Raw genomic sequence first — 18,158 nt, 5'->3', positions numbered from 1 at the left:
AACAGGATATGTAAAGTTACAGGGAACAAGGTAGTTCTCTCGGTTACAGCATTACAATTGGTTAACATTCTACATTTAGCATTCCTTATCGGAGATCTCCCAGGTGATGTTTTTCTGAAGTTTGAAAGAAATATGGAGGAATGTGTTTGTACTGGGCTCAGGAAGTTGGGAGATATATGGGGGATGTGCCTCATTCCTTTCAAAGTCATGATTCATCCTTTTAACATATCTGTGTCTTTATATTCAATGAGAAGGAAATGTATAGCCCTAAATGCATACATTAGAAAAGAGGAAGTTACATATCAATAATCTAAGCTCCTACCTCAAGAAACTAGAGAAAAAAAGAGCAAAATAAATCCACAGGAAGCCGAAGGAAGGAAATCAATGTGATAGAAAACAGAAAAACAGCAAAGTCAATGAAACAAAAAACTGATTATATGAAAATGACAATAAAACTAAACAAACGTAAGTAAGACTGAAAAGGAAGAGAGGAGAGAAAATAAATTACCAATATCTGAAACAGGTGATATTACCACAGACCTTGTGTAAATCAAAAGGATAATAAGGGAATGCTACAAATAATTTTACACACATAAACTTGATGAGTTAGATGAAATGGACCGATTTCTTAAAAACACAAACTACCACAATTTGCCAATATGAAACAGATAATTTGGAAAGCCGTATAACAATTAAGGAAATTTATTTTGTCACTTTAGACTCCTCCTCCCCTCAGCTCCAAATCCCTGTCCTGGATAGTTTGGAGAAATATACGAAATGTTTAAAGAAGAATTAACATCAATTCTAAAAAACAAAACAAAACAAAACAAACAAAAAAAACTTCCAGAAAATTAAAGAAGAGAGAATACTTCCCAAATCATTTTAAGACATTAGCATTATCTTGATAATAAAAGCAGACAAAGACAGTTCAAAAACAGAAAACTACAAAGACCAATAGCCCTCATGCATATACCACAGTTATAAAAATCCTTAACAAAATATTAGCAAATAGGACTCAACAATACATAAAAGATAACTATACACAGTGACTAAGTGGGGTTTATTACAGGCATGCGAGATTGGTTTCCTATTTGAAAATCTATCAGTATATTATAATTGTCAGGATCTCATCCCCTGTGACTTGCACATACAAGCCCAGATGGCCTGAAGTAACTGAAGAATCACAAAGAAGTGCAAATGCCCTTCCTCGCCTTAACCGATGACATTCCACCACAAAAGAAGTGAAAATGGCCAGTCCTTACCGTGATTATATTATCTTGTGAAATTCCTTTTCCTGGCTCATCCTGGCTCAAAAAGCTCCCCCACTGAGCACCTTGTAACCCCCACTCCTGCCCGCCAGAGAACAACCCCCCTTTGACTGTAATTTTCCTTTACCTACCCAAATCCTATAAAACGGCCCCACCCTTATCTCCCTTCACTGACTCTCTTTTCAGACTCAACCCACCTGCACCCGGGTGAAATAAACAGCCATGTTGCTCACACAAAGGCTGTTTGGTGGTCTCTTCACGTGGAGGCCCATGACAATAATCACAGGCAGAAGAAGAAAAATCACATCGTCATGTCAATGGATACAAGAAAAGTATTTGACAAAATTCCACACCAAAATGATTTTTAAAACTTCCAAAAAAAATAATAGAGGAGAACTTACTCAACTTGATGAAGAACATCAATAAAAGAGATATAGCTGACATATTTGTGGTGAAAGACTTAATACTTTCTCCAAAAGGTCAGAGACAAGAAAAGGAGATTCACTCTGCCCACTGTTATTCAACATCATGTGGGAAATTCTGGCCAGTGCAATAACAGAAAAAAAAAAAATCAAAAAAGGAAGAAGGCATTCAGATAAGAAAGGAAGAAATAAGACTATAAGACTGACCCATTGGCAGATCACATGATTTTTTTACATAGAAAATCTCAAAGAATCTACAAAAGAAATTTCTAGAAGTAATTAGTAAGCTTGGCAAGGTCTCAGAATACAGGAAAAATATACAACATAAATTGTATTCCTGTATACTAGCAATGAACATGCTATATTGTATTTTTGAAATAAAAAATACAATACCATTTGCAATTTCTGAAACATAACAAAATATTCGATGTGAATCTGACAAAATATATAAAAAATACAATATAATTTGCAATCCCTAAAAGGTAATCAAATACTCAGATGCAAATCTGACAAAATATGCATGGGCCATGTTTAGCTTTAGCAAAACTTTAAAATACTGGTGAAAGAAATCAAAGAAGATCTAATCACATGGGAAGACATACTGTATTCATGAATTGGATGGCACAACATAATAAAGATGCCCACATGCCTCGAAATGATATAAAGGTTTAATATAATTCGTATCAAAACCTCAGCATGATTTTTATAAGTATAGACAAGATTTTTCTGGAATTTAAATGAAAGGCAGAGGAATTATAATGGCCAAAACTTCTTTTGAAAAAGAAGACTAAAGTGGAATAAGTCTGTCTATCCTATTTTTAGGCTAACTTTATGCTTCTTTCACTCCATCCTCATTAACTTTTTATCGTATTATACTTTTATCTTTATTCATAATTTTTTTTACTCTACAAAATAATCATTTTGTTTGTTTACTTGTTAATTATTTGTCTCTTCTCTAGAATGTAAATTCTATGAGAGAAAGGTCTTGTCTGTCTTGTTTACTACTACATTTTTGGCACCTAAAACATTTCCTTAGCACTGAGTAGGTTGGTGTTTGGTGAATATTTGTTAAATGATCTAAAGACGGACTTAGACATATGGAAAAGAAAAAAATCAGCTAATAGTTTCAGTTACCTTTATTTATATTTTTATTTTTATATATTTAGAGGGTACAAGCCGGTCTCTTTCATGCTTACACTGTGTAGTGGAGAAGTTTGAGCTTTTATTATACCCATCACCTGAATAGTGAACGTTGTACCCAATCAGTACTTTGTCAATCCTCACACTCTTCCCACCCTTCCATTCTCCCAACTTTTGTACTTTCCAGTGTCTGTCATTGCACTCTGTACGTGCAGGTGTACCCATTGTTTAGCTCCCACTTATAAGTGAGAACATGTCATATTGGACTTTCTGTTTCTGAGTTATTTCACTTATGATAATGGCCTCCAGTTCTATCCATGTTCCTGCAAAAGACATGATTTCATTCTTTCCTTTGCCCTAGTAGTATTCCATGGTATGTCTGTGGGTGGGTGGGGAGAAGGGAGGGGTAGGAGTGTATACCACATTTTCTTTATTCAATCAACTCTTGATAGACACTCAGGTTAATTCCATATTTTTGCTATTATGAAATAACACTCATGTTATTATTGTTGCAGTAAACATATGAATGCAGGTTTTCTTCTTTGGTTTTTTTTTTTTTTTTTTGAAACAAGGTCTCTGTCGCCCAGGCTGGAGTGCAGTAGCGTGATCTCGGCTCACTGCGACCTCCACCTCCTGGGTTCAAGTGATTCTCCCACCTCAACCTCCTGAGTGGCTGGGAGTATAGGCATGTGCCACCATGCCTGGCTAATTTTTGTACTTTTAGTAGAGACAAGGTCTCACCATGTTGGCCAGGCTGGTCTCGAACTCCTGGCCTCAAGTGATCCACCTGCCTAGGCCTCCCAAAGTGCTGGGATTACAGGCATGAGCCACCGTGACCGGCCTAATGTAATGATTTTTTCTCTTTGAGTTTATACCCAATAGTGGGATTGCTGGATTGAATGGTAGTTCTATTTTTAGTTCTTTTAAAAAACCTCCATACTGTTTTCCTTAAAGGTTGTACTAATTTACATTCCTACCAACAGTTTATAAGTGTTCCCTTTTCTCCACAGCCTCACCAGCATCTGTTGTTTTTTGACTTTTGAATAGTAGCCATTCTGACAGGTGTGAAATGGTTTCTCACTATGGTTTTGATGTGGATCTCTTTGCTGATTAGTAATGTTGAACGTTTTTTCATGTTTGTGGGCCACTGGTATGTCTTCTTTTAAGAAGTGTCTGTTTATGTCTTTTGCCCACTTTTTAGTGGTGTTATTTGTTGTTACTTGTTGAATTGTTTAAGTTCCTTATGGACTCTGGACATGTGACCTTTGTCGGGTGCACAATCTGTGAATATTTTCTCCCATTCTGTAGGTTGTTTGTTTACTCTGTAGATGGTTTCTTTTGCTGTGTAGATGCTCTTTAGTTTAATTAGATCCAAGGACTTAGTCACAAATTATTTCCCAAGCCAATGTCCAAAATGGTGTTTTCTAGGTTTTCTTCTAGGATTTTTATAGTTTCAGGTCTTAATCCATTTTGAGGTTTTTAAAAAATATATGACGAGAAATATGAGTCCAGTTTCATTCTTCTGTGTATGGCTATCCAATTTTTCAGTACCATTTATTCATTAGTGATATGATTTGGATTTGTGTTCCCACCCAAATTTCATGTTGAATTGTAATCCCCAGTATTGGAGGAGGGGTTTGGTAGGAGGTGATTGTATCATGGGGGCAGATTTTCCCCTTGCTGTTCTTGCAATAGTGAGTTCTCATGAGATCTGGTTGTTTAAAAGTGTGTAGCACCTCTCATTTTGCTCTCTTCCTCCTGCTCCAGCAATGTGAAGATGTGCCTCTCTCCTCTTCGCCTTCCTTCACGATTTTAAGTTTCTGAGACCTCCCCAGCCATGCTTCCTATACAGCCTCTGGAACCATGAGCCAATTAAACCTCTTTTATTTATAAATTACCCAGTCTCAGGTATTTCTTTATAGCAGTATTATAATGGACTAATACAACTGGAGTATCATTTTACCAGTGTATATTTTTGTTGGCTTTGTCAAAGATCATTTGGTTGCAGGTATGTGGCTTTATTTCTGGGTTCTCCATTCTATTCCATTGATCTAGGTGCCTGTTTTTATACCAATACCATGGTTTTGTGGTTACTATGCCTTGTACTAAAATTTGAAGTCAGATAATATGATTTTCTAGCTTTGTTTATTTTGCTTGAGATTGCTTTGGTTATTTGGGTTCTGTTCTGGTTACATATGAATTTTAGGATTTTTTTTCTAATGCTTTGAAAAATGATGTTGGTAATTTGATAGGGATTGGATTGAATCTGCAGATTGCTTTGGGCAATATAATCCTTTTAACAATATTGGTTTTCCAATTTATGAGCATGGGATGTTTCTCCATGTATTTATGTCATCTACAATTTATTTCATCAGTGTTTTGTTATTATTTTTATAGAGATCTTTCACCTCCTCGTTAAATATATTCCTAGGTATTTTATTTTACTTTTGTAGCTATTGTAAACGAATTGCTTTCTTAATTTGGTTCTCAGCTTAGGTTTTTTTTTTGGTTTATAGAAATGCTACTGATTTCTGCATGTTATTTTTATCTTGAACTTGATAGAGTCTTTAGGGATTTTTAGATATAAGACACAGCAAACACGGATAATTTGACTTCTTCTTTTCCAACTTGGATAACTTTTATTTTTTCTCTGTCCTGACTTCTCTGATGAGAACTTCCAGTGCTATGTTGAATAAGAGTGTTGAAAGGGGACGTCTTTGTCTTGTTCTAATTCTTAGAGGAAATGCTTCCTCCCCCTCCGCATAAGATATCGGCTGTGGGTCATGGTCTTTACTATGTTGAGGTGTGTATCTTAAATACTTACTCTGTTGAGGATATGTTTTTATCATCAAAGGATGTTGAATTTTATTGAATGCTTTTTTTTTCTGCATCTATGGAGATTATTGTATGGCTTTTGTCCTGAATTCTGTTTATGTGATGTATCACGTTTATTGATTTGGATATTCGAATCCTCATTACATCAAAGGGATAAATTTCACCTGATCATGGTGTGCTGTTGGATTTGATTTGCTAGTATTTTTTGGGGGGGGAGACGGAGTCTCGCTCTGTCACCCAGGCTGAAGTGCAGTGGCATGACCTTGACTCACTGCAACCTCCACCTCCCGTGTTCAAGCAATTCTCCTGCCTCAGCCTACCGAGTAGCTGGGACTACAGGTGTGCGCCACCATACCCAGCTAATTTTTTTGTATTTTTAGTAGAGACAGGGTTTTGCCATGCTGACCAGGCTGGTCTCAAACTCCTGACCTCGTGATCTGCCCGCCTTGGCCTCCCAAAGTGCTGAAATTACAGGCGTGAGCCACCATGTCCGGCCTTTTGCTAGTATTTTGTTAAGCAAAATACTGACATCTATATTCATCAGGCATATTAGTGTATAGTTTTCTTTTTTGTTGTCGTTATTTCCTTGTATGGTTTTGGTATCAGGGTGATACTGGCCTGATAGAATGAGTTAGAGATAATTTCCTCTTCCTCATTTTTTTGGAATCGTTTCAGGAAGATTGGTGTTAGTTCTCTTTGGATGTTTGGTAGAAGTTGGCTGTGAATTCATCCAGTCCTTGGCTTTTTCTGTTGTTGTTGAGAGATATTTTTTATTATCGATTCAGTCTCACTACTCATTATTGGTCTGTTCAGGAGTTCTGTTTCTTCCTGGTTCAATCTCCATAGGTTTTGTGTTGTCAGGAATATATTCATTTTTTCTAAGTTCTCTAGTTTGTGAACATAATAGCCTTCATAATAGTCTCTGATGATCTTTTGTATTTCCATGGCGTCAGTTGTAGTGTCTCTTTTTACATTTCTAGTTGTATTTATTTGAGACTTCTCTCTTTTCTTGCTAGTGGCTTATCAATTTTTATCATTTCAAAACGTTATTTTTTCATTTCATTGCTTTTTGGGTCTATTTCATTTATTTCTGCTCTGATCTTTGTTATGTCTTTTGTCCTGCTTACTTTGGGTGTGGTTTGTTCTTGTGTTTCTAGTTCTTTTTTTCTTTTCTTTTCTTTTTTCTTTTTCTTTTTTTTTTTTTTGAGACAGAGTTTCGCTCTTGTTGCCCAGGCTGGAGTGCAATGCTACAATCTTGGCTCACTGCAACCTCTGCCTCCCAGGTTCAAGAGATTCTCCTGCCCCAGCCTCCCAAGTAGCTGGGATTACAGGCATGCACCACCACACCCGGCTAATTTTGTATTTTTAGTAGAGATGGGGTTTCTCCATGTTGCTCAGGCTGGTCTTGAACTCCCGACCTCAGGTGATCCACCCACCTTGGCCTTCCAAAGTGCTGGGATTACAGGCGTGAGCCACCGCTCCCGGCCGTATTTCTAGTTTTTTCAGGTGTCATGTTAGGTTGTTAATTTGTGATAATTTTTTGATGTAGGCATTTAATGCTATAAACTTTTCTCTTAGCACTGATTTTGCTAAATAATACACATTTTGAGATACTGTGTTTTCAATTGCGTACAGTTGTTAGTTGAGGTTGTGGTGAAGTTAAGCTGGGACCTTGAACACAGAGTGAGCCAGTCTTCACACCTGATGGTGGCAACAGTGGGGTGAGTGTGCCTGTTTTTAAGCCCCAAAGCAGCTTACTCTAGCTTCAGTGTTAGTAGGTTTTTGAGGGCTAATTCTTGGGCCATTAGTTGGCTTGCTTAGAAGCTAGTAGTGGGAGCAGTGGGCCCAATGTATGGATAGACTTTGGGGCCCCTGGGAAGCTGGTGTAGTGTGGCTGATGGCAGTAATGGTGGTTAGAGCCACCCACTGGGACTCAAGAAACCCATGTTGGTCTCGCTGGGAGATGTGATGAGTTGGGCGGGCTGGTCCCTAGTCTCGCAGTCACCCACAGCAGGATGGTGGGTATTGTCCTGAGTGTGCTTAGGAGAATGTAGTCTACCCTGTCACTCTCCTAGCAGGGTGGTGGCTGCAGCCATGTTACCTCAAACTCGGCCCCAAGGCTGGGGCACAGTCCAGCGTTAAATGCTCAGCATGGTGCCAGCTGTGGGCTGTGACCAGAAAGGATGTGGTCCTTCTCAGGTGAGCCGTATTGGCAAGAAACTGTGGTGAGTGTGGCCCACTTGAGTCTTGGTCTCACAGCAGCCCCTTGCAGGGCTGTGGCTATTGTCCTAGATGTGCATCGGATAGCCTGGTCTCCCTGTCCCTCCTTGGCTGGGTAGCAGCTGCAGCCACATCAACCCAAACTCACGCCAATGGTAGGGTGCAGCTCAGCATTAAACTGTCAAAAATGGTGCTTTGGGCCTGATACCAGAGAAGGCAGAGTTCATCCCAGGCAAGCAATGTGGGCGAAAAGCTGTGAGAAGTACAGTCCATCCATGTCTCAGTCTCAATAGCAGCCTGCAGCAGGGCAGTAAGGAGCTTCCTGGGGATGTGTGGGAGCACCCAGTCTTCCCTCTCCCTCTTTAGAACAGTGCAGCAGCAGCCATATCTGCAGATTCTCAGTATCTTGGCTCTCAAAATAGTGCCCAGCTGTGTCTACTCCAGGTTGAGATGCCTGTGGGATTTTATGTGGGTGCTCATTCTGTAGCAATTGTTTTATGCAACCGTTAGGCACTTCATATGTCAGGCCAAAGGCCCCAGTAGGTTGAGGGTTTCCCCACAGCCAAGGTGTAAAACCCCATTTTGGAGCCCTGGGGGGTTCTCTCTTACTGTTACCCCACATCCAGGAGCCCATTCCAGCTCTCAGTTGGTTTCTGACTAGGCAAACTGCCTCAAAGTCTCTATTTACTTACTCCTGGTGCTTCTCATTTCTTCTCTGATGAATCTTAGCATTCTCTTCTAGACGATCTGTTTGAAATGTGTGTATCTACTTATTATTCTGGTTCCTCTCCATGGAGGAGGTACATCCTACCTGTATCTAGTCAGACATCGTGATTCTTCCCAACTAAGCTAGGATTTCTTCTGGGGTTTCGGTTAATTTATAACTTGTTTATATATCCCCATACATTTAGTCTTCATTTATTAGGCATCTATTATGTACCAGCTCTAAAGCCAGATATTTCAGAAGTGTTTTCTCATACAATCTTCAGAAGTGCCTCCAAGAGAGACATTATTTGCATTTTACAGATGAGGAACCTGAGGCTGTCTCTGAGGTGAGGCATCCTGCTTATATGCTCAGTGTCACAAATCTTTCATTGGAATTCAGGCCTGACTTTAGTCCTCATATTCTTGTCTCCAAACTGGCTCCTCCACTTATAGAAAGAAAACAGGCCAAAATAGTTTCAAGGACTTGTCCAAGGTCACAAGGCAAGCAAGCGGCAGTGATGGTAATGAATTCTAGTCTTCCTCTTCCAGCACATTAGATGTCTCTTTTCTCTTCTTGTAGGAGCTTCCTTCCTACAGGGTTCCCTTCCTACAAGAGGAGAAAAGACTAAAATCTCCCGGTTTCAGTATTCCATAGTCACTCACATTTGCGGAGTTTTTATTTTCCCAAACACATTTTACCATACTTCTTTATGAGTGTTCTATAACTAACTAATTCTCTGACAGATATGTATATTTATCTCTCAAACCAGATTCTAAGCTCTTTACAAATACCTGTAACAGCAGAACTACTTGCTGATTACTGCATACATTTATCTGCATACATTTATCTCACTGTATTAGTTAGCTATTGCTGTGTAACAAATTATCTCAAAAATCAAGTCACTTAAAACAAAAAGTATTTATTATCCCACAGAATTGTTAAGGGTCAGAAATTCAAGAACAGCTTAGATGTGTGGTTCTGGCCCACCCCTACAAAGTCTCAGTCAAAATGTCAGCTGGGGTTGCCAATATCTGAACAAGCTTGGATTGGGGCGGGATAGTTTATTTGCAGGCTCACTCATGTTTTGCTGGCAGGCCCCAGCCTTACTGGCTGTTGGCCAGAGGCTTTACTTCCTTGCCACACGAGACTCTCCATAGGGCTGCTGAAAACATGGCAGCTTGCTTTCACTACAGCAAGTGATGAGAGAGAGCGAGAGACAGACAGAGGGAGAGAAAGATCTCTCTTATGATCTACCTTTAGAAGCCACATACCTCCTCTTCTGCCACATACGATTGGTCACATAGACCAATTCTGGTGCAGTGTAGGAGGGGATTACACAAGTCTTAATACCAGAAGGCAGGAATCACTGGGGACCATCTTTGAAGCTGGTGACCATACTATTTACCCATCACAGTAATCACGTGAAGATAGGAGACTTTATGTCACTGCCTGAAGGTTATATAACTTATAAGAGTAGTGTGGATTCAGATCCAAAGTTAATATACAGACACACTAAATGTCATTTCTGGCACTCCACCTATTCATTCAGCAAATAACAGGTACCAACTATATGCCAGATGGCTTAGGTAAAGTCACATGGTCCATACTATTATAACATTTACCTTTTGGTGGAGGAGACAGATAATAAGCAAAAAGCTAATTAAACACTAATAATATACAGATAATCTCAAACGATGGCTAGATCTCATCTGCCCCTACTCATCCTCAAAGGTACAGGGCATGAAGTCCATGACAGAGGAAGGAATGATGGTAACTGGTAAACCCACTTCATGTACTTAGAAAGCCTTTCCCACAGGCATGGATCAAATCTTACCTTTAATTTGCTGTGTGATGTTGGTCAAGTCCCCTTACCTTCCTGACCCTCAGTTTCCCATCAGCAAATCATCTTGGGGAGAGAGACTATAGGATCTGCAAGTTTGCAAAATGCTTTAACCTGAAGGGAAGTGAGTGTAGTGGACAGAGAACACCAAGCTGGGGCAAGGGAAGCCTGGCTTCACGTTCTCCATTCATGTGCTGAGGAATATGGGGTGATGTCCTCTAACTTTCTGGGCCTCAGTTCTAAAGTAAGGAGGTTAGATCAGCTCTAAGCCCTGCCTTGTTCTATCTTCCTACAACTAGATGTCAGTCAGCCAGTAAATAACAGGACTTCCTACAGCTACACGTCAGTCAGCCAGTAAATGACAGGACTTCCTACAACTAGATGTCAGTCAGTCAGTAAATGACAGGACTTCCTACAACTAGATGTCAGTCAGTCAGTAAATGACAGGGTGGTGAAGTGGCTTGCCCATTAGGCAGTTAATAGCAACAAAGTTGGGAAGCCTGAGAAGCTCTGCCTCTGTCACCACCAAACTGTGTAACCCTCTCCTCAGCTTCCTCCTCTGCAAAATGGGAATCATGACGGTACCTACCTTGTCTGCTGCAAGAAATTGCCGCAAACTCGGTGGCTTAAGATAATTATTAAGAAGTTTGTTCTCTGCCAGTGCTGGAGGCCAGAAATTCAAAATCAAGGTGCTGGCATTTGATTTCTGGTGGTGCTGCTTCTGGAGGCTCTAGAGGAGAATCCGTGCCTGGCCTCTTTCAGGTTGTGGTAGCAGCAGCATTGATTGGTTTGTGGCCACAATGCACCAATCTCTGTTCCACTCCCATGTCACCTTCTCCTCTGTGTGTGTAATTTCTTTCTGCCTCTCTGTCATAAGAACATTTGTGATGGCATTTAGGCCAACCTGGAAAACCCTGGAGGGTGTCCTCAAGAGTTTTGACACAATCACATCAGCATAACCTTTACCATAGAAAGTCGCATTCATAGATTTCAAGTTGCAGGGCTTAGGACAGAGACATGCCTTGGGAACCATTATCACCCTACCACTCTACCTCATGTATTTGCTATAGGGATTAAATAAGTTAAAACAGGTAAAGCACTTAGATAAAACCTGTAGTTTAGTGAACATGTTTAAAAAACAAATGTGGTAGAGAATCACTGGGGGATGGGAAGAACTGAGACCATACCCTGCCCAGGTGTCTTCTGTTACCTGGTAGGAAGATCAGTCATTCTTTTCAGCATGCTCCACGAGTCTGCAAACAGACTGAAGCCAGGTCCCAGTACCCGCAAATGGCTCCAAATGACCTTGTGACCAGGTGCCCTCTTGTCTGACGGTGAATGTTCAGAGACAAGCTGGGGCTTCCTCTGAGCTTGTATTAATATGTACAGCACTTCACTCACATGGAAAATTGATTTTTGAAGCACAAAATGCAGCAGTTTTATAACCTTTCTGCAGCTTGACAAAGGCCATTTATAACCTACTTTCTCTGTCACTCTTCCTGGCGCCAGTCTCAAATGTCTTAAAGAACTCTTGCATGCATTTGTAATTATAGAATCTTCTCAGGCAAAATTTAATTTCCAAGAGGGCTGACCTTTTTTTTTTTTGTTTGTTATTGTGGTTTTTGTAAATTAATTTTTATGTGTATGTTTTATTATTGATGTTGTTTAGGTGACAGCATGGGAAACGGAGCAGGGAGTTGGACGGTGGGGGCTCACGGTGGGAAGGCATTTTAATCAGTGATGTCCGGTGATGGATGAGGAAGGCTGGGTTCTGGGTGTTAATCTTTGTGGACAAGAAATGCCAGCAGGAGGACTGAAATAAAAACCCAGTACCTCATTTTCTCTTCTGAAGGCAAGAGTGTTGAAACTACTTCTCCATCAGCTGGGATGGAGAAGATGAGCTCAGCCTCATCAAATGATAGAAAACTAAATTAAATCAATAGCCATCTGTCTCCACAGTATATGATTTTCCACTAAAGGAGCGCATAGCAGGTGCCAGACCCACTGACAAGCGCATTCTAGCTGAGGCCATTGAAGGTAGAACTCCCTGGAGTTTGCTTAGGGACCAGAGGATTATGGGGAGGGCTGTGCATATGGCCAAGCAGAGCACTTGGTTTTCTATAAAGGGAGGGCCTTGAATATCAGTTTATGGCAGATTCACATGTTTTAAGATTCATTTACTTATTTAAGCTGGGGAGTGATGCTATTTAGAATTAGCACTCTGTTGGCCATTTGGAGGATGGTTTTGAGAAGGCCTGACTGGAGTCCAGCAGACTGGCTAGGAGCCCTTTCCATGATGTTGTGAGTATGCAGGAATCTCACTTACGGCTCCAGGGACAAGGGTGGAGAAGAAGAGACAAATTCAAGACAGGAAGGAAGGCAATTCACATTTTATGAGTACCAAATTATGTGCCAAATTCTGAAGTAAGGGATACACCCCCATGATCCACCTTAAGCTTCACCCGGGAGGCGGAGCTTGCAGTGAGCCCAGACGGAGCCACTGCACTCCAGCCTGGGTGACAGAGCGAGACTCCGCCTCAAAAAAAAAAAAAAAAAGCTTCACAACTAATCTGTAGTTGCAGATATTTTGCCCATTTATTAGATGAGAACATTGAAGCTCAGAGACGGCAAGTAACTTCTCTGGGTCACATAGTGAGAAGAGGAAAAGCTGGAAATTAAACTCATACTGGTAGAGGCTTTTACATATATATCTGGCAGCCTCCCCATGTGACTTTTCTAACAGTAGACCCTGTAGGGCAGTAACAGTAGAAACAATAATGCGTATGATCCCAGCAATGTCAATATTAACAAGCATCTGACATTTGCTATGCTGTTGCCGTGTGAGCCAGTGTTCTCAACACTTTGCTGACATTATCACTCTTCATTCTCACAATGCCATAAGAAGATAGTCACAAAAGTCCCATTTTACAGGTGGGCATGCTGAGGTTCAGAGAAGTAAAGGGACTTGTGGAACTTGTCACAAAGCTATTAACTGACCAAAGGAGACTGAAAACCTTTCTATCAATCCCTGACACATGTCTCTTCCAGGAGGGAGGAGAGGGCATGATGGGGCCTACAACCTCCCAAGCCATAACCACCCTGTTGCCCTCTCTCTGAGCAGTGCCCCGAGGAGCTGAAACCCATGAAGGATGGCTCCGGCTGCTACGACCACTCCAAAGGCATTGACTGCTCTGATGGTTTTAATGGCGGCTGTGAGCAGCTGTGCCTGCAGCAGACGCTGCCTCTGCCCTACGATGCCACTTCAAGCACCATCTTCATGTTCTGCGGGTGAGTCTGTGTCCCCAAGGCCCAGGTGCCCCATTTACAGAAGTGAGGGATGCATGAGAAAATGATCAGACACTACAACTCAGCAAGGCTGAACCTTGACCTTCGATAGAATGACCTTTCTGCCTCTCCTGTTTTAGCCCAAGAACCAAAAGCCAAAATTATAACCTTCTGTTGGGTGGGTTAAAAAAGAAAAAAATGAGAAAAATACATATTGGGTTAATAAATATAACCCATGCCCAGGCCTCATCCTAGAGCCAGGAGCTTTTTCCTGCTGAAGCCTCCTGCCCTTCTGAATCTACCTGTATGGCCCTAGTCAGTGCAGTTTGGAGACAAAAGCAGACGTCTTAAAGGTGGTCACAAAGGTTTCAGGTTTGGTGCATAAAAGCCCAGGCTAAGCCCAGGCTTCAAGCTCAGTTTCAGCAGGAATGTAACAGTGTGAGTGCAGTGTTCAGCCTTTCTGTGTCCTCATGTCCATATCTGTAAGGACAATTAATTGGAGGAGGGGAAGGCTAAAGGAAACAATGCAAGTAAAGCTTGTAGGGCAGCGCTGGCTCTCGAAGGACTCAAGCTGAGTTTTGAAATAAGTTTGAGGCTAAAAGGGGAACATGCTGGGACTAACTTGCTGAGTGACCTCCGACAAGTCATGTTCTCTGTCTGGGCCACAGTGTGACCATCTGTGAAAAGAGATCTTTGGGGAAGGATGGCTGACATTTCTTCCAGCTTACCTTGCTTTCCATTTGAAGACTGCAATGGCCATTACCTCTGCTTTTGACAGCACCTTGCATAGCATTCGGTCCTCAGTAATCACTCAAGAAAATAGACTTTTTTCTTCTCCTCTCCATTCCCTTTCTGATTATGTCTTAGTATTAGAATATTTGCTTATATTTTGACATTCTGTGACTCAGAAAAATAATCTTGTACTCGTGAAAGAAGTACATTTAATGCTCTCTTTACTGAGAGAGAAAAGCAGAACGGGACATTTAACAACGTTTTCAGTCCTATGTTTCACAAATAGGGGGTGAGCGTGGGCATGGGTTTAATTTCAGTTTACCAGAAAAATTAATTTAACTTGTATGATTCTAGTGCGTAGAGTCCAGTTTTTCTTCGAGGGCTTGTTTCAAGGTCTCCCTTCCTGCCCTAGTTGCACTTAGGGCTGCTGGTGCCTTTGTGCAGGTATAGAAGCAGCTCACTGGAGGCCCTAGATATGTATCAGTAAAATAAATAAGAAATAAATTAGGGTATGCAGACCTGAATTTATAGCGATCTCTCCTCAGCTTAAGTCACTGCAGGGCAGTGTTGAGTAAATTATGCATGGCTTTAGATCTTCAGGCTGCATACAGAATCAGCCATGTTCTTGTCATTGTTATTTTTCTCTCTCTGTGTTTGGGATGGGGTGGGGGCTGTTCTGTGGCAAATAACAACAGTAACAGCAGCAGGAGCAGCAATAATGGATTTTGACATCAGAAACTATTACCACCTTCCATCCACAGCACACTACAGGGAACCGTGGATTCAAAAGACACGAATTCTAATCCTAGCTCTGCCACTCTCTTAGGCATAAGGCAAGCCTTTCAGGATGCCTGACCTTCCATTGTCTCATCTGTAAAATTTTTATACCTACTTTAATATAATGATAATTCTGAAGAGTGAAAGTATTTCATATTTGTTACCCTCTGAAGGTTAAGAAACATGCCCAAGGTCATATGACTAGTGATGTGGCTCAATATCTCCTTGCTGTGTGACCTTGAGTAAGTTAATTAATGTCTCTGTGCCTCAGTTTTCTCATCTGTAAAACAGGGATAATAGTAATATCTGTCTATAGAGATGTTATAAGGACTAAATATATTACCATTTACATTAATATTTGTGAAATGCTTTGGAACAATGTCCTGCACAGAGTTAGCAATGTATGTGTTTGTTAAATAAATTAACTTAAATGATTCTAATAACATTTGCTAGTGACCTGATGCACTAGACAGGACTAATCAATAGGCAAAAACTGGAAGCTTTCCTTTTGAAAACTGGCACAAGACAGGGATGCCCTCTCTCACCACTCCTATTCAACATAGTGGTAGAAGTTCTGGCTAGGGCAATCAGGCAGGAGAAAGAAATCAAGGGTATTCAGTTAGGAAAAGAAGAAGTCAAATTGTCCCTGTTTACAGATGACATGATTGTATATTTAGAAAACCCCATCGTCTCAGCCCAAAATCTCCTTAAGCTGATAAGCAACTTCAGCAAAGTTTCAGGATACAAAATCAATGTGCAAAAATCACAAGCATTCTTATACACCAGTAACAGACAAACAGAGAGCCAAATCATGAATGAACTCTCATTCACAATAGCTTCAAAGAGAATAAAATACCTAGGAATCCAACTTACAAGGGATGTAAAGGACCTCTTCAAGGAGAACTACAAACCACTGTTCAGTGAAATAAAAGAGGACACAAACAAATGGAAGAACATACCATGCTCATGGATAGGAAGAATCAGTATCGTGAAAATGGCCATACTGCCCAAGGTAATTTATAGATTCAATGCCATCCCCATTAAGCTACCAATGACTTTCTTCACAGAATTGGAAAAAACTGCTTTAAAATTCATATGGAACCAAACAAGACCCCGCATTGCCAAGACAATCCTAAGCCAAAAGAACAAAGCTGCAGGCATCACGCTACCTGACTTCAAACTATACTACAAGGCTACAGTAACCAAAACAGCATGGTACTGGTACCAAAACAGAGATATAGAGCAATGGAACAGAACAGAGTCCTCAGAAATAATACCACACATCTACAGCCATCTGATCTTTGATAAACCTGAGAAAAACAAGAAATGGGGAAAGGATCCCCTATGTAATAAATGGTGCTGGGGAAATTGGCTAGCCATAAGTAGAAAGCTGAAACTGGATCCTTTCCTTACTCCTTATATGAAAATTAATTCAAGATGGATTAGAGACTTAAATGTTAGACTGAACACCATAAAAACCCTAGAAGAAAACCTAGGTAATACCATTCAGAACATAGGCATGGGCAAGGACTTCATGTCTAAAACACCAAAAGCAATGGCAGCAAAAGCCAAAATTGACAAATGGGATCTAATTAAACTAAAGAGCTTCTGCACAGCAAAAGAAACTACCATCAGAGTGAAAAGGCAACCTACAGAATGGGAGAAAATTTTTGCAATCTACTCATCTGACAAAGGGCTAATATCCAGAACCTACAAAGAACTCAAACAAATTTACAAGAAAAAAACAAACCACCCCATCAAAAAGTGGGCAAAGGATATGAATAGACACTTCTCAAAAGAAGACATTCATACAGCCAACAGACACATGAAAAAATGTTCATCATCACTCGTCATCAGAGAAATGCAAATCAAAACCACAATGAGATACCGTCTCATACCAGTTAGAATGGCAATCATTAAAAAAATCAGGAAACAACAGGTGCTGGAGAGAATATGGAGAAATAGGAACACTTTTACACTGTTGGTGGGACTGTAAACTAGTTCAACCATTGTGGAAAACAGTGTGGCAATTCCTCAAGGATCTAGATCTAGAAATACCATTTGACCCAGTCATCCCATTACTGGGTATATACCCAAAGGATTATAAGTCATGCTGCTATAAAGACACATGCACACGTATGTTTATTGCGACACTATTCACAGTAGTAAAGACTTGGAATCAACCCAAATGTCCATCAGTGACAGACTGGATTAAGAAAATGTGGCACATATACACCATGAAATACTATGCAGCCATAAAAAAGGATGAGTTCATGTCCTTTGTAGGGACATGGATGCAGCTGGAAACCATCATTCTCAGCAAACTATCGCAAGAACAGAAAACCAAATACCGCATGTTCTCACTCATAGGTGGAAATTGAACAGTGAGATCACTTGGACACAGGAAGGGGAACATCACACACTGGGTCCTATTGTGGGGAGGGAGTAGGGGGAAGGGATAGCATCCTAGGAGATATACCTGATGTAAATGATGAGTTAATGGGTACAGCACACCAACATGGCACATGTATATATATGTAAGAAACCTACACATTGTGCACATGTACCCTAGAACTTAAAGTATAATTTAAAAAAAAAAAAGGACTGTGAAAGTCTTAAAGAAGACTGAATGGGTGAGAGTGTGTGGTGAGCTGTTAAAACCCATCCAAATGGTAACAAACAGGACAAAAGAAACAAAACCCAGGCATCCTAAAAGCAACTGCAGTTTCAACAGGATTTGGAAACCGTCTATTAGGAATGCAAATGAGAAGTTACCACACTTGTTAGAAGCACTGTAAACAATGAAAGCTATTAGCAGGTACTTGTGAGAGAGATGGTCTAGAGAGAAGTGGGATGCTATTGAATTAAGCAAGGAAAACAGAATAAACTCATTATCAAGAGGACCTTCCCAACTTGCTCAAAGCTCTATGACC

The 18,158-nt window shown here is 40.5% G+C and overlaps 1 protein-coding gene across 4 annotated transcripts in view; it reads left to right on the top strand.

Annotated features, from left to right (window-relative positions):
* ASTN2 (astrotactin 2) overlaps positions 1-18,158 on the top strand; it is a 1,032,132-nt gene that overhangs the window by 639,460 nt on the left and 374,514 nt on the right. The window contains exon 1 of one of the 4 annotated variants that reach the window (XM_031654867.1): positions 13,015-13,719. The exons of the other annotated variants lie outside the window; for them this stretch is intronic. Coding sequence (XP_031510727.1) covers positions 13,574-13,719 — 146 coding nt within the window. The 5' untranslated portion in view covers positions 13,015-13,573. Of the gene's footprint in view, positions 1-13,014; positions 13,720-18,158 lie in introns of those variants that run through there. 4 annotated transcript variants of the gene reach the window in all.

The sequence above is a fragment of the Papio anubis genome, chromosome 13 (genome assembly GCF_008728515.1).
Source record: "Papio anubis isolate 15944 chromosome 13, Panubis1.0, whole genome shotgun sequence".
Lineage (NCBI taxonomy): Eukaryota > Metazoa > Chordata > Mammalia > Primates > Cercopithecidae > Papio > Papio anubis.
The sequence above is the reverse complement of the archived record's forward strand: the minus strand, read 5'-3'. Positions and strand labels throughout refer to the sequence as shown.